Source organism: Leishmania panamensis (genome assembly GCF_000755165.1).
Source record: "Leishmania panamensis strain MHOM/PA/94/PSC-1 chromosome 4 sequence".
Classification (NCBI taxonomy): domain Eukaryota; phylum Euglenozoa; class Kinetoplastea; order Trypanosomatida; family Trypanosomatidae; genus Leishmania; species Leishmania panamensis.
The window spans coordinates 205,555-231,368 of record NC_025883.1 but is presented as its reverse complement, the minus strand read 5'-3'; the positions used below and the strand labels follow the sequence as shown (position 1 = coordinate 231,368).

Below are 25,814 nucleotides of genomic sequence, written 5' to 3'. Positions count from 1 at the left end.
GTGCACTCGATTATGTGTCTGTGCGCCCTCAGTTGAGCTCGAACACACTTGAAGAAGCGCAAAATTCTCTTTCCTCTCCTGGGCGACACCGATAAAGAGAGAGCAGCAGCAGCAGCAGCAGTCTCGCTCTCTCCCTCTTTCCTCCCCCCTCCTCCCCGCACCGATGCAGCAGCAGCGGCGTCTCTGTCCGCTCTCTTCCGTATCCTCACCGAAGCCCCCTTCACGGACAGGGCAAGCCGAGGTGAAAAACGACGGCGGTCGCGTGGACGGCAAGCACAATGCCAGCGACATGCACTGCTACGGCGCACCACACGCTGATGAAGAACACGTGATACAGGCGAGCACGTACGCGCTCTGGGAGCAGCTCTACACTCCAGCTAGAGTCCCCCTCACCGTAGAGCGCCTCTTGTACCTCCGCCTATCCGCGAAGGGCAACGGCGAGAACAACGAGGATCGTAGCCGCCAGTATTGTGCCGATGATCTGCAGTGGGCCAGGTTGCTCTTCGGAGAAATCGCCGCCCAGTCCGACGTCTCCGCTCCATCAGTGCCGATGGTGCCGTCGACTGCATCGGCGATGGCAGAGTCTCCCCATGAAAACTGCCAAAATGAGAGGGAGGAAGAGCCGCAGCGGGCCCGGAAAGGGAGCATGCCCGACGGCGCATCGAGCGTCGCTGCCAAACCCACCGAGCAAGGCGCCTCCGCAGAGGTGGAGCAGGTGCCAGTGCCGACCGCGCTGCGTGCGCCATGCGCCTTCTCCGACTCGCCGTTGGATGTACATCCAGGTTGGAAGGCGGACGCCGCTGCACTAGTCCAGGTGCCGCCGCAGCTGAAGGAGCAGCATCACCAAGAGTCGCTAGCGAACTCAACGAAGGCTGCGGAGCCGGCACAGCAGCACGTGGCACAGACCTGTACCAACGCTCAATCGGCCAGTGGCGTGGGTGGCGGACAGGTCTCCATACCGCGGAGAGCTGTCACCCCCCTATCTCACCCTGGCACTGTCTCAGCGCCGACATCTCTGCCCTCTCTGCTCTCATCGGTGCAGCGCCCCTCTGACAGCAGCCGAGGTGTCGACCATGGCGAAGGCGGCGGCGCTATTTTGTTGCAGCCCTGCCGAGGATGTGCCATGCCCGCCGCCTCGCCGCCTGACTGGGTGTTACCCTCCTCTACATCGGTCGTCTCGTTCCCATCCGCGTCGCCGGTGCCTGCATCCGACGCCGCTGCGGTGGAGGACAGAATTAAGAAAGCCACGGCGGCCCCCATGAGCCTTGAGCGGGACGACAGCAATGATTGCGGCGACGGGAACGAGGAGGTCGAACCCCGTGACGACACATGTTTGGTGGAAGTGGCATCGGCCGCCCCGGCGCAGCACATGCACACGCGATCCACGCCCGTGGACGCCATGAGAGCGGACGAGGAAGACAGGCGCGACGGTCCTGGTGGCGATGGAGTCTGCAGTCCTCCGTTGGGGCATTCCGCATTCAGGGGCGGTGACGAGGAGGGCCGCGGCGCCGCTGATGATGAACAAGCACATACAGTCGCACCACAGGATGAGTCAGCGGAGATCTCCGGCGCATGGGAAATTGCCACCACCACTACCACACCCAGTCGACTTCACCACCAGTGCCACCACCGCAGCTCGCACGACACGGACCCGTGCACAGAAGGGTGCAGGCGTGACAACGAAGAGGGCACGAAACACACAGGAGGCGGCGAAGAGAAAGACGACGATGCAGGGTTTCTGTCCCTCACCACATCTCCATTAACTGGAGCTCCTGAGCAGCGGCGCTCGTGTCCTGTAGGGGGCAGCTATGCGAAGCTTCCGACGCCATCGCCAGGGCGGATTGGGATGCTGGTGGGCACAAGGCCCGCTCTCCCCGTGTCAGCGCTGCTGTGTAGCCTCAAGAGAAATGAAGAGGATGGACGCCAGCTCGACTCGCCGACGCGCCACAGGATTGCCACCAAGGTGTCGACCTCGATAAGCCCGGTCACAGACCTTGACGGACTCGTCCTCAGTCCACCGCGCCGGCAGCAGATGCGGCTTCAGCTGCAGCGCTGTTGTCCTCGTCAACTGAGTGAAGGGGGTGACATGGAGTACTCCGACCTCACTTCAGTGCCTGAATCGCAGTCGCCACCGCCTGCCTCCTCAGCCCCCTCTCTGACTAGTTTGGCGGACAGCGGTGCGGGTGCCACAGACGAGCTCCGCGCTGGGGGCCACGCAGCAGACGCTGCCGTGATGCGCGATTCGCCACGGCGGGAGACTCACGCAAACAACAAAAGAGAGGCGGCGGCGGCGGCTACGGCGAAGGAAAACGACGCTGAGCCGTGGGACGCCACAGCCCTGGATTTGCCTATGGATGAGCCTTGCTCTGCAGAAGCTGATGAAGACAACGGGGCCAGGTGTGATGGAGGCCTGGTGGCATCTGTCACCGTTAGAGTGATGAACGAGCGTGTTCGCGGCGATGACGAGAGCGAGGAAAGGGGTGTGGGAACGCCGGCGTCCATGGTTTCTGTGTCGCGCCAGCAGCCTTCTCTCGCGCGGCCCGACGGCGGCGCAGAGCCGCAAGGTGTCCATGATGAAGGCCATGCGGTGTGTGGGCCATCAAGCGGAGCGAAGGCGGGGAGCAACGATGGAGAAAGAGCGGCGCGTACGGCAAACGCTGTCCTTGTCTCCCCCTCCTCGACCTCGCCTTCACCACCCCATGTGAACCACGAATCATTCTGGTCACCAAAGCATAGTGAAGACCCACAGCAACGTCATCAGCAGCTCTCTCTGCCCGAGGTCACGGCGGCACGGCGCTCAGTCTCCAGCATGGACTTCCGGTGGGCTGACGAGGCCGATAGTGTTTTGCGTCGGCAACAGCAGCGGCTACGCTCGCTGCAGGCAGTGAGGACCGCAACGCTTGCCGGCAGCGATGTGCGTCGCAGCCCGAGTACAAACCAGTGCAGCCCAGGCGACGGCCCTCGGCACTACGTCCCGCTCTCTCAAGATGGCGGGAGCGTCCAAGGTAGCCAGGATGGGAACGGCGCAAGACGGGCACAGCTGTACGGAGGCTCAGAGACATCGTACAGCGTCTCGCCTCAGCCACAGGAACCCAGAGCGTACAACTACTCCGAAAAGTTGGTGATGAGATCAGAAGCCACTAGGGTTGAAACAGTGGCGTCGCGCACTGACGGCAGCGGCATCGCGACAGAGCTGAGGGAAGTTGCGTCCTCATCACACCGTTCGGGCAAAAGCGAAGAGTGGGCGTGCCTCAGCATCAGTCGCAGTGACGAGAGACTTGCGGCAGTAGCCGCAGCAACAGCGGTAGATGACGCGCCAGTGCTGCGCACAGACCGACTGCCCCAACAACAGCAACAGCAGCCGTCGCCTCGCCACGCTGGTGTTAAGCGACAGCGCGAGAACCACGGCGGCAATGACGACAGCAGCGACGCAGCGCGTGCTCGACGCTCGCCGGCGCCGTCGTGTGTGCCAGTGTATAACCAGACAACGAAAGAAAAGGGTAACTGCAGCGGTGACGGTCAGCCAGTCCAGCACCGACACCGAGCTGACGATCGCGTTCGCGGACGTCAGCGTCTGCGAGGGGACGTGGTTGTGACAACCACCACGAGGATGATTTCGAGCCCCTCACCGGCGAATGTATTCGCGCTTCCGCGTACCATCACCGCGGATCCTGCGGCACCCATCGCCGCTCCGCCATTCACCACCATGACAACCCCCCTTGCAGGCCCGTCGCTTTCGCGGCTGCGTACGGTTACTGTGAACTCTGTCGATGCCCCTCCAGCTGCTCAGGCTCAGAAAACCGCGAAAGGAAAGTCCACTCGTGTTGGGGTGGCATCATCTGCAATCATTACTGCACCCCCGCTTCCACGCAAGAATGCGAGCAGCAGAGCACACAAGAATGCGCCACGTGCGGCGCGCCGTCCGCCTTCCCTCGTGGCCTTGAAGAAGCAGCGAGATACAGAATAACGGCACCAGCAGCACGCAGAGAGGGAAAAACTGCGAAAGGTGTGTGAACACGGCACAGCCGCACTCTCTGTAGCGCGGTGTGGGGAATGGGTTGAGCTGTTGCTGAAATCTCTGCCGCATCTGTGTGTGTGTGTGTGAGGAGAGGTTAATGGCGCTGCGTTGCTCAAACACTTGCCTTCTCGGTGTGGTTGTCTGTCTCTCTCTCTCAGTTTGGGCGGTGCCTGTGCGGGGCGCATGGACACTCTCTACCCACGTACTCCAGCAGTGCCCTCACCCACGAACTCAAGCGCACATACGACGTCTATATAGCGCTGTAGGTCCTCTTTCTTCTCCGCACAAATCGAAACCAGCAGAGCTTTTTCCCTCCTCTCTTCGCCTCGCTCCTCGTCATGTGCTCTCCGCCCTCAGCGCTCTTGCTGTGATGCACACTTTCGTGGATGTGAGCACCACGTGCAGCTTGAGAGAGAGAGAAAGAGAGCGCACCCGCCGCATCAGCAGACACATGCACCCGAAGAAGCACCAGAAAAAAAGAACAACATGAGGCATCGCGCCGCTCGTTAAACGGCCCCTCCCATGTTTTATCTCCCTGTTTCCTCTTGGGCTTCTTCGGCCCTCCCCCCCCCCTCCCCCCTCCTCACGCACTCACCCGCCTGCACCCTTCACCCCCCCCACCCCACACACACACACCCACACACACGTGTACACACATGCACGCCACCTCTCACGTGTTCATAACTGTACTAGGGCAACCCCCCCGTTCCCCACTTCATCACCCCTCGGTGAAACATGCCGAGCTCTTCTTCCAGCGGCAACAACCACGTTGGCAGCGCGACGCCACCGCCGCTAACGCCGGAGGAGAAAGCAGCTCGAGATGTGCGGCTACAGCGCGAGCATGAATCGTACATCCGCGGCATCGCGACGATGCGCTCGCTGCCGCGACTTCGGTCCACCATTGCAGGCGCAGGCGGTAAGACGAACACCATCACGCGCATTGCAGAGGAGCGTGAGGAGGTGCGCCAGCAGCACCTCCGCGCCGCGGCCGCCGCAGCAGCGGATCTGCTGCTGCGTCGTCAGGCGCATCAGGAGAAGGTCAAGAAGCTCGAAAGCTCACAGGCGAAGAAGCGCAACCGCCGCGCCGCGAAGAAGCTGAAGAAAAAACAGCGACTCGAAGAAGAGCTGCGCAATCGGCTGGACTCAGACGACTCTGCTTCGTCATCGTCGTCGTCGTCGTCGTCGAAACCATCCTCGAGCGACTCGGACAGCGACGGCGAGAAGGACTGAAGAGGCGAAAGATTGTTACGCACACACACACACACACAAGAGAGAGTAAAACGGGTCGAGTGCGTTCGTGTACGGTCGTACATTGGCTGACCTCCTCCCCTAGCCCCCTGTCATATGCTAACAGAAGGCGAGTGCTCGGGTGAATGTGGCGTTGTCTGCATGTAGACGTGCGTGTCCGCACCAGCTGGGACGATGGCAGCGCTGTCGTCCATCACCCCTCCCCCCTCCCCGTCTCCCTGACGAGCTCATCCACTAAACAAAAAAAGCGGCAGTTGGCGGCGAACCGTGTCGCAGGCGTCTCTCTTGTGCCGTAACACCTCAAGGAGGCGTACGACAACAAATCGAGGAACGAACGTGCTGGCAATGCTGCAGCATCGCTTCGTCCTATTCGTGCGGCTATGCGTCCACGTTGCCCTTGCAGTGCTGGCGAGCTCCTTGCCTGAAAAGGGGCTGCCAATACTCGAAGCCACGCACACACCTTTCCATGTGCTTCTTCGCGGCTCCCTCTTTTTGTTTTCCAGCTACTCCCTTCGCCCGCTACAACGACGTCAAGCCTCGCTCGCTCGCTCCCCCACCCCCTCCCCCGGGTCGGTGGCGTCTTTCGATAAATGTGGGCTCGGCTGTGTGCGACTGCAAACGCGCACGTAGGCGCCCACCGCCTGCCCCACCCCACCTCACCTCATCCATCAAGCCCACCTCCATAAGCAGTATTGCCTCCCCACTGTGCTGCACATCAGCGGCTCTCCGGTCGCTCGAGTAGGTAGTGTCGCTCTCTTTGTTTTACGGCTGCCGTTGCCTCCAGCAACTCAGGCAGCTCGCCTCCCTCTCCCCTCTCTCCAACACGCCTGTGTGTGGGTGTGTGGGTGTGTGTGTGGATGAGCCGCCGGTGGCAGGTCAGTGGGAGGGCACCCGCATGACAAGCGAGAGAGAGAGAGAGAGCGAGCGACAACGCGTATGTATTACGCCCACACCCAACCCGCCTCACGCAGCTCTCACCCACACCAGCGAGACTCACTGCACCGTGACGCATCCTTAAAGTCGAAAAGAAAAGCGGTACTCCCACACAGCCACAACACACGCACGCACGCACTCATTCACACACAGGCGCCGAGGTGTACACATTTGTGTAGGCACGCCGCAATGCGTTCTTCTTGCTCGCGCACTGTGTGCCTCTTCCTTGGTCTTGGCCTCTCCTTTCCCCCCACTCCCCCATCGCATTGCCCTCGTCTCCGCCCCCCCCCCCCTCCATCGCCTCGGCTCGCCAAGACGGCGTGTTCGCTTTAGCGCTGACCACAAGCGAGAAGGGCACTGAGAGGCAGAAGCGTACTGAGAGAGAGCGAGAGAGAGACGCTCTCGCTGCGTCATCGTTTACAAAGAAGACAAGCGGCTGCGGCTGCGGTGGCTGCCCAGCATTGTTCTTCTCAGGTCTCACTGGGCTTGTTTGTTTTTGTGTGTGCGTGCGTGTGTTGTGGCTCTCCTGGGGGTTTTTTTTCCGTGCTATTGCCTCCCACCACCACCACACACACACCTGCAGCCATGCTGAGTAGACCCTCTCGTGGCTCCCCCTCCCCTCTCTCTCTCTCTCACAGACACACGTGCACACTAGCACTTCTCCCTCATCGTCAACGCCGTAGGTGCCATCTATACACCGGGTGTGGGCTTCTCCCCGCCCGCCCTCCCGCCCCTCCTTCCTCCTTCCCTCTTTCCCTCTTCGCCACATTACGTTTCTCGTCGTCTTCTCGTTGCCTCTCCTCTGTTAGCTGCCGATTTCCTTCACTGTTCGCCGGCTGCATCACCGCATAAACTTCGGTGCAGCCGACCTCCTCCCTCCTCGTCCTCCTCCTCCTCACCTTCGCACATGGCCACAAACCGTCGCCGTCTCGCTACTGTCGACAGCGCATGTGGCCATGTGCGCCGGGTGGGGGATGTCTGTGGTGTGGGCCCTTCCCCGCTCCTTCTTCTCCTTTGAGGTAGTCAATCCCGCCTTTAGGAGCCCTCTCTCCCTCTCTTTTTATCCACCAGCCGTCCCCTCCATCATCTGCTCGGTTGCGAGTCTCTCCTCTCGCTTTGTTTCCTTTCACCCCCACCCCCTGCGGCACACGCTTTGCTCTTGCCTGCTCGCGCTCTCTCTCGTTCAGTCCCTAAAGCCCAGCGCCGCTACACAGAGAGAGGGAGGGCAACATATGATAAAATCCGGTGCACGTGTTGCCCTGTCGCTCTCGTTGGCTACGTCCTGGCTGCTCTTGCCGGTGCGTACCTCCTCGTGCGCTTCCGCCGCTTGCACTGCATCCGACAGGTGCGGCCGCGGTACTGCACTCTGCACTGCGTGTGCTATGGCGGCTTTCTCGTCTACCTCATGAGTGCCGGGTCGATGCGACATCGCCGCGGCAATGCAGAAGGCGGTGAAAGAGCAGCCTCCTTATGCGGCGCCTCCTCGCAGTCGAGGCCGTGGGACGTGTGTAAGCGGCTTGGTCAGGTGGTGCTCGATGCTTTCTTGAGTCCATGGACGGAAACTCCACCAGTGCGGCATCCACCAACGGCTAAGTCAACAAGAGCGCTTCTTTACTACCTCGGCAAGCCCCTGTTGCACGTCATCGCCGTCACGGCGTTCTTCAGCAGCTTTGCCCTGTTGTGCCACGCACAATGGCGCTACGCTGTGATGTGCATAGCGGCGCGGCATTCCTCTCATAAGTTGCGACCTCTTTGTGGGGCCCAACACTCCTTCTCCGACAGCCCCTCCGCGGCGCCGCGCTGGCGTCGGACACGTGCGCACTCGTACAGGACTGGCGCACGCAATTGTGCGGAAGTCTCCCAGGATGATCTCGCAGACAGCGGCACTGGCACGCGCATCGTTATCACCACCGCCCCCGGTGCGTTGGATTCGGGTGGAGACGGTCACTTCTGCCTCTCCTTTGTCCACCTCCCTCAGCCGTGTGACGGCAGCGGCGGTGACGCTGCCGGGAATGCAGGAGAAACTCATCAGCAGTCGGCCACGCACGATGGGTGGCTTTCGCGAGCCCTGGCAACGGTGGTGTCCAGCCTCGCTGCGACGCGCTGTAGCAGTGACACTGCTGAGGGCGATGGCGAGTCGGTAATGCAGCCAAACTTCACCACTTCGGAGGTGTCGAGCGTGTCCTTCACTGGAAGCCTCTCCTCCTTCAGCCCCTCGCCGGCGCGTGCACAGGTCGACGACGCGGAAGCGTTTGAGCGATTTCGAGACTGCGTGCGGCGCAAGGGTGACAACACGTATGGACAACAGGTGGACACCAAAGAGTGCAGTGCCTTGCACTATGCAACCATGCACGGAGCGATCTTTCTCAGCCGCATTGGTGCTGAGCCCAACGTGCTGGGCAAGGCCGGCTACGCGCCACTGCACTACGCGGCGCTCTACGGCACCAAAGTCTGCCAGTCGGCGCACATCACGGACGAGCCGCCGAGCGCAGCCGTGCAAGGGGCTCGGCACGCCTTTAGGTTATATCCGTCGATGAAGCCACTGCTGTGAAGGCTGTCGCGCAGGCGAAGAAGTGTCGGCGACGGCGCCAGCAGCAACAGTGGTTGCAAGCAGAGCTGCAGTCCGCCTAGTTGGCAAGCAGCGACGCCGCCAGTGGTGTGGGAAACTGCAGCAGCAGTGCCTGCGGGGGCCCACAGGAAATGGCCCCCGCAGGCAGCAACAACGTGGCCGACGTCAGCACCGCGACAGGGCAGTGCTGCTGCAGTGCACGGCGACAAGAAGAGAGACCCTCCCTGTGTGCTCCAGGAGCGACTCGGCGACAAAAGCTACGCCTGAGAAGACGCTTACCATCTCACCGCCCTCAACCTTTACGCCGTCAAGGGGCTGACGGCGCTGCGCCTGGCCGTGAGGCCGGGATCCATTGGGCTCGTCAATACTCTGTTGCGCGAAGGCGCGAGCCCCCTTCTGGGGTCGGTGGTAGAGACGCTGTCGATTGCCACCATGAGGAGCACAGCTTCATGTAGCGAGAGTGATGGGGTCGATGTGAAAAACGTCCGCAAGTCCGTTGTGCAGCGCAGCTCTGAAAGGACAAACCAACGGTGCAGCAGCATCAAGTCCACAGCAGCAGCAGCAGCCACGAAGACGTTCGAAGTCGCATCGTTGAGGCACTCGTTGCATCCCGAGAGCTGCACCGGCCGGCAGAAGGGGTAGAGCAACTTTGCCGCCTCTGTCAACAGCGCGCCGGTGCCTTCGTGTCGGCGGTGGCGAAGCTGCGCCACTCCATCGCTGACGTCCAGACGGTCATCGCTAACCTGGCGGCTGTGGACCAGGCCTGCGCACAGATGATCTTCGCTAATCCCCGTCGCGCCCTGCAGCAGGTGCTGCTGATCGTAACTGAGCGCTTGCAGAATCACCACCACCGCGCAGCTCTCCATGGAACTTAGCGGTGGTGGCTGCGGCTGTCCAGGACGATGGACAAGCGTCGGGCGCAGAGGGGGATGACGAGTCGGCAAGAATCACCGCTGTCTTGGCCACCGTAGACGTGACAACGGTGTCGACGAACAACCTCAGCGGCAAAGATAGCTCTTGCGGCGACAAGGGCGGCCTGCACACCTCTGCGGGCGTCAGCGGCGCTGTGCTACTATAGCTCTCTTCATACCACAATGGCCACCATCGCCACAGCAATGCACAGCCCCTACGCAGCTGAGCCTGTCGAGCGCGCGCCGGCTTTCACAAGTTACGGGGAGAAACTTGGCTGTCGTGGCCAACACGGACAGCAGAGCACGCTGCGGCTGCTGTGCACACTCAGTGCAGAACTCAACGCTGTCGATACGCACGGGCTGACTCCGCTGCTCTGCGCCTACGGGGCCACGCTCCTCTTTGCCTCGGAGCAGACGGAGGCGCAGTTGGTGGGGCACTCTGCAGAGGTGATCGCAGCCGCGGCCGTGGTAGAGCACCACACTGGCGGTGGCAACGTGGTGACCTCAGTTACAGCCGGCACCGAGCCTGCTGCAAGCCAGGAGAGGTTACTGAATGTCACTGCAACCACAGATTCCATGTCATCGAGGTCGTCATTGCCGACCGCGTGGACCTCTCCACGCGCGCAGCTGTCGGCCCCGGCCATCGCTGTGACCACAAACGCCGTCTCCTCCTTGGGCGAGCGCTACTACACGCAGCTAACACCGTCAACGCAGGAGGTGCTGCGGCAGGCCGCCAAGTCGGGCAGTGCGGAGTACCTGCTTCTCTCCACGCTGTGTCTGAGGCGGCGGATACGGCTAGCACCTGCTCCCCACATTCAGAGCCGCCGCTCGCGCTTCACCCACCGCTCTCAACCACTGTCCCCACCGCCACAAACGTGAGTACCACTGCTGGTAGAGCAGACCCGCCGGCAAACACCAACCTGCACCCGACGCCATCCCCCGTGGTGGTGCCGGTCTCATACCTCCCGGGTGCCTCACAGCAACTCACACTAATGGCCGCTACCTCGACAGCGGCACTGGGCATCAGCGACGCCAACGTTATTACACGCACCACGGCGACCCCGCCCGATGTTTTACTGGCAAGTGAAGGGCCGCTTACCAAGACCACAATGATGGCGGACGGAGCCAATGTCGGTGGCAGTGGCAGTGAATACAATGACCGCCGGGTCTTTCAAGCACGACGTCACCCGAGGAACTCCACTACAGTCCAATGTGGTGTCGCCCTCGGCCCCGAAAGCCTCAGCCGCGATGCGCACGCCTGCGGCTTCGACCACTGTTGGAGCTGAAGGTGTGAGCCCAACAGAGGTCACAGAGGGCATGCGTGGCGCGACCGTGCTGCCCTCGGCCTCCTCTCCCAATGTTGCCACCGCTGCTCGGGTGTACACGCTGCTGGGGCCGCATGATGTGTTCCTGACACATGTGGTGCACAACCCGACCAAAGCGGAGAGTATGGTGCGTGCGGCAAGGGTAGGGACAGCGCTGCGCTATCCCTTTCTCGCCTCCATCGTCTCCGGAGACAATCTGTAAGCGAGAAAGGGGCAGGAGAGAGAGAAGGATGGCAATCAGCTGTGCTTGACTGCGTGGGTGGGTCGAGTAGTGTATGGGGACGGTTAATGGACTCTGACTCTTGCTCCTCCGCTACTGCTGTTGTTGTCTGTTCCTTGTGCTGCACGTGTCGGTGCTCTCCAAGAATAACGCCAACACGCGCGGGGTGGGATACATAAAAGTGGAGGCGCACAGCAGAACATCGCGGATGAAGTTGTTGGGCACAGGCGTCTCATGAGGTGGTGGCGAAACACGATGGCCTCTCCCGCTCGCTCTCCCACACCGCCTCGGCACGCCATGGCAACATCAGTGACACGCAGGAGGAGTGTGGGCGGGGCGAGAGAGAGAGAGAGAGGGGGGGAGGGGCACTGGGGAGCCCTTTCTTTTGCACACACCATCCCTCCCCGTCTACCCACCCGCCGCCTCTCGTCGAACCAGCAAACAGGCTTGCGGCCCTCTGCCTATCTGTTTCCCTTCGGTTGTCGTCATCATCCACTCCGCCTCCCTCCTCATTCACTCGCTCCTCCTCACGATCCCTTTACTGCGCACATCAACACCGATCTCCCTCTCTTTCTCTGTTCTGGAGTCTGTCGGCCAGGGCTTCTGACCACGCCGTGTCCTTCTACTCCACCCCCCCCCCTCTCCCTCCCCCTCCCTCAGCCCTCACCCCCATCAAGAGCAGCTGCAGCGTCGCATCCAAACAAAGCACATCCATCGTCACTAAACCTTCAAGCCACTAACACAAAATATGAGCTGGTTCAAGCGGGAGCGCCCGACGGCGCCGATCCACATCCCTGACCCCCGTCGCCCATCCCTTTCCTTCGTCTTCAAGTCTCCTGAGGTCTTATGCAGCTCGCTGCTGATGGCAGTCAGCTACTACTTCCTTATAGTAGTCACCGGGAGCGCGTCGATAGACGGTCCCGAGGGACTCTGGCAGACGTTTGGCCGAAAGAGCCGTACCCGCCTGCAGAGCCGCGCGTCGGCGTTGCTGCCAGATTCTCCGCTGGTTATGAGTTTCGACATGGTGATGGCGATTCTGTGCATCTTCACCGTGAATAGTCTCCTCGCCGCCTGCAGCCGAGTCCTGGCGACGGAGCAGCGCCGCGTAGAGGAGGAGGCCCAGGCGGCGTGGAGGGCGGCAGTCACGAACCCTGAAACACGCCATGAACAGCTCGAAAAAGATGCGCAGAAGCTCGCTGAGAAGGTCAAGCTCTGGCAAGAAAACGACGAGCGTCGCAAGACTGGCCAGACTGTCCGCCGCGAGCGCATCAAGAAGCTCGACGTCATGGCGGACGAAGTGCTGACAAACATCATCATCATCATCTCAGTCGCCCTGAGCCTTGGAGTCGCCTACTCGATCGCCACGCAGCCGCCGAACCAAATTCGCGGTTTGGGCATGGGCGGGATGCTGATAGTTCTGATCGGCGGCATCGTCGTCTGCGGACTTGACCGCTACCTCAACAGCATGCGACACTACTGCAACTACGTGAATTTGCTCTGTATAGCTTCCCTGCTGGTGCTGGCCGCCCGCGCAAGCGTGTTAGCCAAGTGAGCTCTTGGGTAGTGTGCTTGCCTCGTCTCTGCCATCATAGTGTTTGCGGGTGGGGTGAAGTAGAGAGGGAAGGGGGAGGGCACTTTGTATGTTTGCTCGGGGACGCACTAAAGGGTCTGTCGCGCAGACATGCACAGCCGCGCGAGAGCACATGTCTTGTGGACTCCAAGGATGAGCGAGTGATGCTGCATCGTTGCCGTTGATTTCCGTATGTCACTCTCGCCGCCAGTTCCACACACACACACGCGCGCCTCTTGCCGCTCCTCCTCCCCCTCCCTCGCCAACGGCAGCCACTACCGATACGCGTGCACATGGATGAGACACTCTTCATCGAAGGAGGTTAGCCCTTTCCCCACCTATCCACGCCAACATCCTCAACGAGCGAGAGAGCATCATCGACAGGAGCTCTTGGAAGTGGGTGGGCGGTGCGCTTTCTTCGCATTCGTACACGCTGTACACTCCATGGTAAAAAAGCTCGTTGTAGGGAGGGGAGCGAGGAGGGCGGCGGTCGGCACCTGCTCTCCCTGCCTCCCAGTTATAGTTCGAAATCCCCGCGGGTGATGCCGAGCACTCCAGAGGTTTGCTCACACTGTGCTGATCCTTTTTGTTTGGGCAGGCTTGGGCGAAGCAACCGTCGATCAAAGGATCCCCCACCCCCTCTGATTCTAAGGGATCTGGACAGGGCCGCGGAATGCCGTCTCGCAATCGAGCAATCATCGCCCCCCCCCCTCTCTCCTAATCTCCGTGACCTCGTGCGCCTGTCCTCTCCTTCACTCGCACAGCACAGCAGCCGCCACAGGCGCCTCTCGTTCGGTGCAGCTCCCCTCTCCCTCCTCCCTCCTCCCCCTTCATGGCAGACGGCACGCGGGCTGAACGAGAAGGGCTTCGCTTGACTCGTTACCATCCACTACCCGACAAAGGCTATCACTGGCCAGACATGTCGGCCACCAGAGTCGATAGCCGACGAATGCCAGCGTCGTCTCTCGCACTCCTGGAGAAGTAAACGGGGGACAGATTACACCGCAGCGGTGGAGGAACTGAAGGCAGAGAAGGAGTACGATTCTGGCGACCCTCTCACCGACGAGGCAACTCACAGCAAACATGGAAAGCGTACCGTACCTCATGGAGGAGCGACGTATGTGCGAGCACTCGTTACACCTCTACCAGTGGATGCAGGAGCCCATCAAGGCTGAGGCACTTTGGGAAGGAAGGGAGCAGCAACGCATTAAAAGCCCGCAGCTCGCGGAGAGCCAGAGGAGGAGAGGAGGAGAGCTCCGTGAGTCTCGCCCGGCAAGGCCATTTGACTCCCGTGGCGGTGAGGCTGGGCTAGTGCGTGCTCTTCTCAAATGACCTGAGTGATGCAAGCTACGCATTGATGCACAGGATCCTCCACTTCAGCACTGATGACGCCATCAAAACGCATCATTGGCCTGTGGCCAGCCTCTGGGAGAGGGGACGCACGGTGGCTTCCCCCTGGTGAGCGAGGTGCCAAACTGCAGTACCCTCTTTTCTCCGCAAAGTGGCGCGAGCTCAGCGCATTCCCCTCTTACCAGGTGAGTGGAAGGCAGCAAGTGGTGGCCTGATTGGCAGCGCGGAGAGTGCTGTGATAGGGTTTCACGAGAAACTGAAGGACAACGCATTGCTTGGTGGCGGATGCATACTCCCGTCCACGACGCCCAAGGGAACCAAGCGTGTGTGGCAGGCGTGGGGCGCATGTCGAGGCAGCTTGAACACTCTCGCCTCTTCTCCAGTTGACAAGGTGAATCGCCAGATCAAAGGCTCTGAAGGCAAACATGCGGCAAGGCTACACTATACCACAGCTGCTGCGGTGGCTACTCCAGAGCACTACGGCCACGGAGGTCGCGGACCAAGTCGGGGCAGCTGCCGAGGCGCATTCCGCGGAGGCAGCGCTATGGAGGAGTACCAGCAGCGACAGCCTTCAAGAGAAAACAGTGGCAGGACTGCCCACCCGAGTGTCCCGGAGAGGGACAGTCCAGGTGCAGGACAGTGGGAGATGCGCATAGGAGGTGGCGTGTTCCACACGGGAAGGGGGCAAATCGCGAGCTGTGGATTGGCCTTCTCCGGCATTACACGCCACAACGCCACTCGATTGCAGGTGCACACGACTGGCCATGCTCACGACAGACCCGACCCACGCGGCTGTACACCAGGCCATCACCTACGGAGAAAAGACTACTGCATACCTCTTCTGCACACGCAGCATCACAGGGTAGCCGGTATCCTTACCCGGGGATAGCACTTGCAGCAAGGCACCACTGAACATTTTCGACTCAGCCCCCGTCTGTCATCGTCAGGGTGGCACTCACGCACGCACACCCTTCTCAGGAATCTTGACACAACTGCCTCAGAGATGACTGCGGGCTCTTCACGTGGGCCTCTATATTATCAGGCGCACTAGACGACGCGATACGACAACCCCAAGCCGCCCCATCCTGCATGGGCCCGCTCGTCCGCTGAGGCCACAAGGAGCCCTAGAAAAACGAGATAGTTCGTTATCAGGCTCAGGGCTTCTCATTACCACAGGTGTGCCAGACCATGGCACCGCGGGCTGGCACGCACGGAGCTGCTGACTGTGGGGTTCGAGGCCGTAGCGCCGCAGAAGAACAGACAAGTCGAACGAGTAGACGGATGGGCTGTGCGAGTACGCCCGCGGAGCGAGTCGCTCGGCCACCCACGACCAGCAGGAGGCGCACGTCTCTTCTCTTCCCCACCCCTCTACGCTTAGCCAAGCGAAGGGAGAAAGTGGGCACGCACCCACACCCACACCCACACGAACACGTGGGTGTGGGTGTGGGTGCGTGTCGTCGTTGCTTTCTGCCACGGTGCTTTAATCATAGCCCGCTTATACACCCACCAACATCTACATCGATGTCTCCCTCCTCCTTTCCCTCTCTCTCTCTGCCCTCCTCTCCTGGTACGTCTCTGGTCACTCCGCACGCACCCCGCGCATACAGTAACACGACAGTCAAGCACACACCGCTCATCCAGGCCCTCAAGCGTTACGATCAGTCGCACGCGACTCACTAGCAAAAATTTGAGCTAAGACAGGGAGGGGAAGATGCCGGGCCCAGGTCTTTTATCTGATGGTTGGTTCCGTGAGAAGAGCTCCATGTGGCCTGGGCAGGCGCAGGGGCTCAAGGTGGAGAAGGTGCTGTACGACCAGCCCACGGAATTCCAGCACCTGACAGTTTTCGAGTCCGACCCGAAGGGACCGTGGGGCACCGTCATGGCACTTGACGGCGCCATCCAGCTCACTGACTATGACGAGTTCGTCTACCATGAGATGCTTGCGAACCTGTCGCTGACGTGCCATCACAAGCCAGAACGCGTTCTGGTCATTGGCGGTGGCGATGGCGGTGTCGTGCGCGAGGTGCTGCGCCACAAGAGCGAGAAGGAGGGCATTGTACAGTCTGTCGAGCTCGTTGACATTGACGGCGCCGTGATTGAGCAAAGCAAACGGCACTTCCCGCAGATCGCTTGCGGCCTCGCGAACCCGTGCGTGACGGCGATGGTGGGCGACGGTGTCGCCTTTGTAGGCAACGCGCCGGATAACGTGTACGATGTCGTCATCATCGACACAACGGACCCTGAGGGGCCGGCGTCGGAGCTGTTTGGCGCGGAATTCTACAAGAACGTTCGTCGCATTCTGCGGCCCGGCGGCATCGTATGCAACCAGGGCGAGTCCATCTGGCTGCACCGCCCGCTGATAGAGAAGATGATGAGTTTCCTGAAGAAGGACATCGGCTTTACCACCGTCAAGTACGCGATGATCTACACCCCAACGTACCCGTGCGGCAGCATCGGCACACTCGTCTGCGCTAAGTCTGTCGACACGGACTTGACAGTGCCGAGGAGACCGGTGGAGTCGCTCGGGTTTGCCGACGAGCTTAAGTACTACAGCAGTGACATGCACCGGGCAGCGTTCGTGCTGCCGCGCTTCGCGGCGTACCTGAACGAGTAGAGAGCTGGGTGGAAGGAAGGGGAGAGACTGGCGGCTTTAAGACGGGGGCGGACGCGCGATCACAGACGGAGCGTCGCACACGCAGTGTTGGGGCGCCACCCACCAGTCCACACCCACTGCGACTATTGAAGGGCCTCCTCTCCCTCCTTGCATTGCCCCAGCACCGCTATACATCTCCCTGCCATGTTCCGCAGTCCTGTTCGCTCTCTCTCTTTCTCTCTTTCTCTGCCTACCTGCGTGCATTCGACGTGTTGATCGCCACAGTCTGCCGGCGTAAGTGTGCCAGAATGGGAGAAGGAGAAAGTGAAGGCCTCACACTTCTTTGCTCTTCGGTGTGCATCGACGCGCGCGTGCAGAGACGCTCGTTTGGCTTGTTTATGCTTGTGCTTTGCCTTGCGGATTCTCGCTCCCCCTCTCGCTTCCTTATTGGTTTCCTTGTTGCCGTGCACTTCTGCAGGCGTAGACGCGTGTACGGCGGGAGGGGGGGCGGGGTGGGGCGCGCGCACGCATTGGCCACTGTCACGTTCAGCAACACCGCCCGCCCCCCCCCCCCACCTCCCTCCCATGGGTACAGGGGGAGAGCCGGCACAGTGTTGAACGCATCGTAGCACTTACACATAAGAAGAGGACCACTGCTAGCACAGGAACCGATTAAGCACATCGGTGAGAGGTGCGTGTGTGGGGGGGGGGGGAGGGGGAGGTGCACGCGCACACCTCTCTTGAGCGGGTGGAGTCTCGCACATGCCCACGAACTGTCAGGGGATGACCGGCACACAAGCAGGGGAAAGAAGACTGAACTGTGAGCTGGAGCCCACCTATCGCATCCCCTTCCCCCTCCCCTCCACTCCCTCCCTCCCCTCCATTCCTCAACTTAGTCACTCCCTCCACTCCCTCCCCTCTCTCTCTGCGTATTTCGTGCTAACAATGTTAAGCGGCAATGTCAGCAGTGAGACAACTGCCGTCTGTGGCTTTGCGGTCCGACAAAAAAATTTCGAGCATAGCAGCACGCCTCCCCTCACTCAGCAGAAGACACTGTCGAAGACAGGCTGGCGTGTGGACAAACACGCGCGCGGGCGCCACTCGTGAATTGTGTGCATGGGTGTGTCTCCTCTAGTCTTCAGCAAGGACATTGCTCTCCTGGTGATCCGCTGCTCCTCCTTGTGTTGCTTTGTTTCCTTTTGCGCTCTCCTCCTGCGTGTCATGCTCAAACACACGCGTGCCGCAGCCCATTAGCGCCCTCCACAACCGCCCTTCCGCATTCCCCTCGACCCTTGTGCTCTTGTAGAGGTGCACCTTCTCTTGCCCTCTTTGCTGTCGCTGCAAATTGCTGGGCCATTTGCCTTCTCCTCAGCTTTCACCCGCCACTGTGTCTACGTATAGACAGATACTCAGACAAAGTGCATGTGTGTGCGTGTGTGTGCGTGTGTCTGTGCTGCATCGTCCACACCCATCACAGCACGGTGTCAATAGACGTTGTACTTGCTTGTGCTTTTCTGTATTCCCGTTGCTTCAGTCCTCCCTCATCCAGGTCGATTACGAACGCGCGCCCCCCCGCCCATCCGCCTTCCTCTCATCTCTTTCTCCCCACGAGCGTACGTGTCATCTCTGCGTGCACAAATTGGCACTCCGCCCTGACGTGGAAGTCAGCGGCCGCGACTTCATCCGCGTGCGGGCGCGCTCTGCGCTGCCTCTTCACGTTTCCCTTTACATTCACCAACACACTTTCTCCTCCGTTGCTCGTACGAGAATGCTTGGTGGGACAGGTGGTGGCGTTGGAAGCAGCCGCAGCACTGACGGAGGCGACGGCGTTCCGCTCATCACGCGCCTTCTTCTGCTCCGTGCCACGGTGCGCTTTAGCCTCTCGCCGTCTACCTTGTCTACGTCCTCAGATGGAGAGACGGCTCTGATGATGCCAGAGCTGAGAATCGTCTCGCACTATGTCCGAGGGTCGTCGCTGCGGCCGGTGACAAGTACGCCGAAGGAGGAGGCTCAGTTTCTCGAAGCGCATCCATCGCTACATGGCCTGCTCCTCTCTCTTGCTGCCGGCCGCCTCGCACAGCGAGTAAAGCTGCGCCGGCTGCAGACCAGCGTCGTGCGGACATCTGTGAAGCTTACACAGAGAGCCGCGCTAACCTCTTTGGCCGAAGCCGCACCAGCGTCACGCAGCGGCGGCAGCAGCAGAGCCGTTGATTACAATCAGCTCCAAGGTGTCGTCGCGGCTGCGACGGCGAGCTTCGCTGAGGATGTGGCATGGTACAGCACCGTCACGCCACACAGCGCGCAGCTAAACCCGTGGTGCCTTCTACCCATCTCAGCAGCAGGCTGCTACTTGACCGTGCCATCGCCACCATTCGTGCATTGGTGCAAGCTGCAGGCGGCGCACTGCTGTGTTGAGGCCGGCGCTGCATCGTCCGTCAAGCCTGGCGTTCACGGTGGCCCAATGCGGTACAACGACATTGTGCACTACGCCAGCTCTGCTCCCTCACCCTCCAGCAACACCCACTCCTATACCGGCGTGACAGCAGTGCAGAGCACAGGCGTCGGTGAGGACGGTGGCTACGTGCACGGCTACGCATTCATTCTCGAGGGAGATGTGTTTAGCGGCAGCGGCGTTGACGAGGCAGCGGCCGCCGCCACAGCAGCGGCCGCAGCTGCCACAGAGAGTCAGCGCTCTGAGGCCTTGTCGCGTGACAGCGGCGACGAGGAGGCGAGCGTCCTCCTGTGGTGCGTACTAAGTGACGCGCCGGTGTTCAACTTTATGTGCGCCCTCACGCACGCGGCCGTGGGGGCTATGAGCTGTGTCGCTCAGCGCCTGTACCATGAGCGAGCCATGTTCACAGAGTCGTCGTCGGCAAGCCCCTTGCTCTCCAACGGCGTCTACACTGCGCTCCTGGATGACGCGATACAGGAGGAGGTTGTGCGGCCTCTGGCGAAGGAACTACTCACCTTTGGTTCTGCCAGCAGTCGCACGTTGCCTGGGGACACCTTCACCGTGCAGCTAGCGCTCACACGCAGCAGCAGTGGTGGCGCCATTGCATCACATCGGCTCGCAGCCTCCATCTCGAATCAGCTGACCTTCCGCCGTCCCCTCGACTTGCTCTACGCCCACGCTGACGTGCCTCTGTCGCTCCTTCTGCTGAGCTTCAACGAAGACGCGCTGCGCGTCCTGCAGTCGCTCCTGCTGCAAGAGGCGCGGGTAGTGGTGCTCGGCTCCACTCCGCAGCACGCGTCGGCGTGCGTCGTCAGCTTGCTGGCGCTGCTGGGCCCGCTCACGTGGGTGTCCCCACTCATCCCATACCTCCCGCCACATCTAGCCGCCGTGACAGGACTGCTGCAGACGCTGCTGAGGCCCCCCTTTGAGCAACCGGGACAACGAGCGCCGTCGGGTAAGTCGCTTTCCCCGGCGCCATCCTCGCAGTGGAAGGAAAGCAGCGGCTTCCTGCTCGGCAGCACCGCCGCCATCCAACCCTATCTCATCCTCCTCTCTTCTTCCCCGAAAGTCGAGGCAGGCATGAGCGCCAGCGACTACAACCGCAGTGACAAACGCGCGTTGCGGCTCTGGATTGCCGACGCTCGAACCGGCTGCGTCGGTGTATGCCCAGAGGATCCAGTAATGCGGTTCTCGCAGGCAAATTCTCTGCCATCAACTGACCCGTCGGACGGGTCGGCAACACCGGCGCCAGCAAGCCGCGGCGCCGTCAACGCATGGGCGAGTCGCGCGCACGTGAACCTCCGTGAAATCGCGTCGCACAACTACAAGCCCGACGAGAACCAAAGCGTCAGCGCTCTGTACAGCGCCGTTCGCAGCAACCTGCGCGCCGTGGCGGAGTCGAACGTTATGAGCGCAGCACCGCTGGACCTTCTACCTGCCTTCAGCGACGATCTGCGAGACCAGCTGCGCCGCCTGGTGAGCGTCGACAAGCGTCGTCTCTTCCGGCACAGCCTGGAGGCAGTGGCACAGCATATGCACGCCCGACTGGAGGCCCTCGAGTCACTGGCGGCACGCCTCGCACGGGGACTGCGGCAGGCAATCACGGCCACTGACCTCTGCTGCAATGTCTCCGTCGCCAGCACGCTGAACGACAGCTTCGAAAATCGAAGCAACTGCAGCGACACCGAAGGGAGCAGTGGTGGACTCACCGCGGCGCACGCCGGCGATGACGACGGCAACGACACTTCTCCGTTGCGCTCCATCACGGAGGCCCTTGCAAAGTCCTACTCGCACTCCTTCGCCGGAGACGCTGCGCCGTCGGCGACGTCCTTCGCTGCTGCCCACACCCCACAATTCCCCGTGTTGTCTCCCAGCGAACTTTGGCAAGTGCAGGCGGGTGTCTTCGGCTATGTGGTGGAGCGCTTCACAGGGGCGTACCGCCGAGGGCTATCCACGACGACACTCGGCAACGGCGCTGGTGGATGTGAACAGCGTCGCACCACAGCCATGGAGTCGTCAGTGTTCTTGGTGCCCGGCATGAACCAGAACTACACCCTGGCTGAGCGCGTTGCCCAGACGCACATTTTTAAGCAGTTCGAGTGCGCTGTCTTGGCCGCAGAGCAGGTGGGGCTGCGTCGCGTCTTCTCTGGGGTTCCTCACACGCGTGTTGGCGAGGGAGGCCATCCTCTCCTCACCAATGTCCGCTCCCTGGCGTTCTTCGCCCTCTTGTGCAGCCGGGCGCGCCTACACTACGCGGAGTTATACCCCGACATGGCCTCCGTGGACGCGGTCGGACTCGTGTACACTTCTGTGGTGACGCGGTGGTTCTCGAACCGACGCGGTCCCTCATCATCGGTGAGTGTGCCTGGCGCCATCCGATTTCTTGCCGGGGGCCACAACGACAGCAACAATGACCCTGTGGAAGTTGCTGATGCCGACGCAACCCATGCGCCTCATGGCGGGAGCGGGCCTGGAGTGCATAGCAGCGGCAGCAGCAGGGGTGGTGGTGGTGGTGGTGGTAGTGGTAGTCTTCGTGGATTCTTCTCCAAGGTCGCGAAGGTGGTGAAGCATGGCTACAGCACCAGCGGACGCGCGCGGGAACCGCAGTCTGTTTACCTCCCCGCTGCCATCGCCTGCCTACATAACTTCAGCGTTCCCCTCTTTTCGCAGCTGTCAAAAACCCCGCAGTCCTTCGCCACCACCCCATACTCGGAGAACACCTCCATGAAGAGCAGCAGCAGCAGCGAAGCAGGTGGTGCTCCTGGTAGTGGGGGCGGCCGCCGTTACCATCGCCGTCACCACAATGCGCATGCATTCCTCACCACCTGTAAGCCACCGCCGGAGCGAATCAAGTGGGCCCGACAGCAACAGCAACAGCAGCACATCGCACTCAACATGGACTTCACATTGCCTAACGGGGCCAACGTGGGGCGAGCGGCGGGTCTCGGCGGTGGCAGTGGCAGCACGTATGGGAGTGGGCCGGGGATCGAGTCGGCAAGGGTTGACCTCATCACTCGTACCGGCGGTGACTCAATCGGGGGTCCGGACAAGGCCGGCAGTAGCGCTGCTGCACCATGTCGTGATGGAGGTCTGCAGGCGATGGCAGGCGTGTCTCTCGACATTTGCCGTGCCCTACCGCTCGATATCGTGCACGAGTTTGATGCGTACCAGCCGCTACTGCGCCCTACCGCGCCAGGCAGCGCAGAATGCTCATCGGCGAGCAACGGTGAGGACGCTCTGGCCGCCAGGTCCGCGGCGGCCTTCATGCGAGTCGGGTACTTGTGTCCGTCGTCCATGAACATGTGGCGTGAAGGCGAAGTCCGTACGATGCGCGCCGCATTGCACCAGTCGCCCCCGCGCCCAGCGAAGCCGCCTGTATCCTCTGCGTCGCCTTCTGCCTCGTCCACACGGTCACGACTCCCGCTGCACCCGGGAGCTGAGAACCCGGCGGAGACATCAATCCCTCCAGATTCGCTGTGCCTGTTCCCCGCGCCACCGCAGTCCACCGCCCCACCGCCGACAACCACGACAGCCTTGTCGATGGAGACGTCGACGTCGTCGGTATGGTGTGCCTTCACCAGCGGCGCCCCGCAGGACTACCCCTCTGCGGACCCTGCCGCGTCAGGTGGACATTCGGGTGGAGATGCACAGCAGCACCAAGTAGCGCCTGTGCGTGCCTCTGTGGCGGCCTCGTCGCCGTTGTCCCATGCAGCCGCTCCGTTACCGGCACCCTCTGCCAGCGACAGTGCTAGTCTCCGTAGCTCGACGTCGCACCACCGCGAGGTGGAGAACTTGTGGTGTGTCCAGCTACCATTGGTGCTGGAGAATGGGCTGCCAGCGCCACTGCAGGGCGCTGCGACTCAGAGGATGATGACACAGACCGCTGATAGCGGCGGCGGTGGCACTTGGAGCACCGGCGCACCACTTGCGCCGCCGACGATGCCAGATGAAGTGAAAGCAGCATCGCCATGCAGGGCCTTTGCACTCACGCCGATACCTGCTGTTGCCGTGGCGCCGGCTCCTCGCAGTGTGATGGACGATCTCTTCGCCGATATGCCGACCTCCTCGACAGTGAACGCAGCAACAGCGGGGAAGGACGACAAGCAGCAGCTGATGGCGGCTTCTCGACTACACGCCCTCGACAACTTCTTCTAAGGGGGCAAGTAGAAGGGGAGTGAGAAGAAACGACAGTGCAGGGTCGTGGGTGATGTGGGTGAGGGGCGGGGGTCGTTGTGTGGTGATACGATACTTTCGTGGACATGCGTGACTAGGTGCACCTGTGTATATTTTTGGCGGTGGCTCACACCAGCCCTATCCACTTCACGCGTGGCACACCAGCGCCTCGCGGATGCTGATTGTTGAGCAACCTAACCGAAGAGAAGGCGTGTAGCGGGCAGAGAGTCCACCTTCCGCCTCTCGCCGCATTCCATTTTCTCAGGCTGTGTGCACATCTTCTCTCTCCTCCCCCCCCCTTCTCTCCTTCTCCTTCCCCTTCTCTCCGTCCCTCTTCCTCGCCCCCTCACTGACAACCCACGGCGGGTGTGTGAAAGCGTGGCAGTGGCACACTTCCCTTTGCTCGTCAACCACACGCAAACACACTACACCACCACTTTGTATTCACTCACACAAACAAGCAGACGCACTCGCCGGCGCCACACCAAAATCAGAAGAGAGAAGAGGACACCGCGGCCTTGCTCAGAACAGCGACCTCCATCGGATGCCCACCACCCCTCCCTCACGAGAGCCCCTCGTGCCGACGATCAACTTCTCTATGGTGTGCCCCGGCGTATACCGGAGCGGCTACCCAACCAAGAAGAACTTTTCCTTCCTCAGCGCGCTACGGCTGCGAAGCATCCTGTACCTCTGCCCAGAGGACTACGCTGAGAGCAATCTCAAGTTCTGTGAGGAGAACGGCGTGCATGTCCTGCGCTTCCCAACAGAGGGGAACAAAGAGCCCTTCTGCGACATCTCCGAGCCGCTAATGCACCGCATCCTCAGCGCCATATGCGATACCCGCAATCTCCCCCTGCTCATCCACTGCAATAAGGGCAAGCACCGCACTGGCACTGTGGTGGCATGCCTGCGCCACCTGCAAGGCTGGTCGTTGGTGTCCATCTTCGAAGAGTACAAGCGCTTTGCCAGCGACAAGGCTCGAGTGGGAGATCAGCAATACGTCGAGCTCTACCACCCCATTGTGCGGCTGACCCCGCCCTTCGTGGCCTCGTGGGTGATTGTGACGCCGCGCGCAACGCTCGTGACGTCTGATCGCGAGCTCATGGAGGCAGAGGCACTACAGCTCGGGTACAGCCCCCTTGCCCCGGACAAGTATCTCAAAAAGAATGGCAGCGGTGCGGCCAAACCGACGACGAACCCTGTGGCTGCTGCAACCGCAGAGAGCGGCCTGACAACCACAACACCCACATCCAGCCCTTTAGCTCCGGGACCCAAGCAGCAGCCGTCACAGCCCGCCGCGTCCGCGGTGCCGATGAGCGCCGGCAACGGCGGCCACTCCTTCGTGCCCTCTATTGCGGTTACCGCAGCTGCAGCGGCGGCGGCGACTGGCTTTGGAGAAGCCACTTAAACAGGGACGTATCTGTCACCTTCTTGCCTTACCTCCTCTTCCAACGCACGCACCACCGCTCCAGTGGCAGGGGCGCAGTGGTGGCTGACGGCCAGGCACGGGCGGAGCCTCTCGCCCCTCCTCCTCCTCCTCCCCCCTCGCTTCCCCATCTCCGTAGAGGCGAGCTCTGCTGAGATGCGATTGCCTTCAGGCGAACTTCAGGCGCTCGATGTGTGTGTGTGTGTGGACGCGCCTTTGCCTTTCTTCTCTTTGGCCTTTTGTGTTTTGTTCCTCAGCGAAGGCGCCCACGAGTGGCTCAATGAGGCCCCGATTCACCATAGCACGGCTGAGGCATCACGGACGCCACCACCACCACCCTTCCCTCCCTATACTCATTTGCCGTTGTACTCCCGCAGACGCGACACACATATATATTTATTTATTTATTTATATATGTATGCATGCATGTGCCCACTAATGGCGGTGGCCTTCTCATGACCCGCTCCCCCTGCTGGGCGTGCTCGCACCCCCTCTCGATCTCATTTTCCTCCTCACGGTACCCCCCTGCGACCACCACGACTCTCTCAGCCGGCACCTGCGTGGATTTCACCAGCGCTACTCCATGCAGCCTTGCCGTGTAGAGCGGTCACAGAGAGAGGAACAGATGACAGGCACTGGAGGAGGCGAGGCGTAACGGCAGATCACCTAAGGGGATATGCTCAGGAGGACCTCTCCCGGAAGCACTACTGTCCATCAGAAGCCGTGCACACAGCTACGCACCGGGGGAAAGTTTCATGATAGCTGAAAGAGCAGCTAATAATCGGCCCATTTCTTCTCAGTCTCTTCACCGATGTGAACTTCGAGCTCCCACGCACACACCTCCCATGCGCCACTACCTCTGTTCTACGCTTCCCTGGAGTCTCCGCCGCCCCTTCCACATCATCCTGCGCTACTCATCTCCCTTCTTCTCACTCACACGCCTCCCCCTAATCTCCACCATTAACCCCCCTTCTTATCTTTCAACATCCCATAACACAATACTGAGTGCGAGTGATGGGGCGCGAT

General features: G+C 61.1%; 6 protein-coding genes and 1 pseudogene across 6 annotated transcripts; all 7 read left to right on the top strand.

Annotated features, from left to right (window-relative positions):
• Positions 1-163: 163 nt before the first annotated feature.
• LPMP_040580 (hypothetical protein) lies at positions 164-3,967 on the top strand (the record flags this gene model as incomplete). Its single annotated transcript, XM_010705402.1, has 1 exon — positions 164-3,967. The coding sequence occupies one exon, from the start codon at positions 164-166 to the stop codon at positions 3,965-3,967; it is 3,804 nt and encodes a 1,267-aa protein (XP_010703704.1).
• Positions 3,968-4,753: 786 nt separating this feature from the next.
• On the top strand, positions 4,754-5,248 carry LPMP_040570 (hypothetical protein; the record flags this gene model as incomplete). Its single annotated transcript, XM_010705401.1, has 1 exon — positions 4,754-5,248. The coding sequence occupies one exon, from the start codon at positions 4,754-4,756 to the stop codon at positions 5,246-5,248; it is 495 nt and encodes a 164-aa protein (XP_010703703.1).
• Positions 5,249-7,238: 1,990 nt separating this feature from the next.
• LPMP_040560 lies at positions 7,239-10,043 on the top strand (annotated as a pseudogene).
• Positions 10,044-11,972: 1,929 nt separating this feature from the next.
• On the top strand, positions 11,973-12,776 carry LPMP_040550 (hypothetical protein; the record flags this gene model as incomplete). The annotated part of the gene is made up of 1 exon (XM_010705400.1): positions 11,973-12,776. The coding sequence occupies one exon, from the start codon at positions 11,973-11,975 to the stop codon at positions 12,774-12,776; it is 804 nt and encodes a 267-aa protein (XP_010703702.1).
• A 3,079-nt stretch (positions 12,777-15,855) lies between these two features.
• LPMP_040540 (spermidine synthase, putative) lies at positions 15,856-16,758 on the top strand (the record flags this gene model as incomplete). The annotated part of the gene is made up of 1 exon (XM_010705399.1): positions 15,856-16,758. One exon carries the CDS (start codon positions 15,856-15,858, stop codon positions 16,756-16,758), a length of 903 nt encoding a protein of 300 aa, XP_010703701.1.
• A 1,747-nt stretch (positions 16,759-18,505) lies between these two features.
• On the top strand, positions 18,506-23,344 carry LPMP_040530 (hypothetical protein; the record flags this gene model as incomplete). The annotated part of the gene is made up of 1 exon (XM_010705398.1): positions 18,506-23,344. One exon carries the CDS (start codon positions 18,506-18,508, stop codon positions 23,342-23,344), a length of 4,839 nt encoding a protein of 1,612 aa, XP_010703700.1.
• A 562-nt stretch (positions 23,345-23,906) lies between these two features.
• On the top strand, positions 23,907-24,770 carry LPMP_040520 (tyrosine phosphatase, putative; the record flags this gene model as incomplete). Its single annotated transcript, XM_010705397.1, has 1 exon — positions 23,907-24,770. One exon carries the CDS (start codon positions 23,907-23,909, stop codon positions 24,768-24,770), a length of 864 nt encoding a protein of 287 aa, XP_010703699.1.
• Between the last annotated feature and the right edge of the window lie 1,044 nt (positions 24,771-25,814).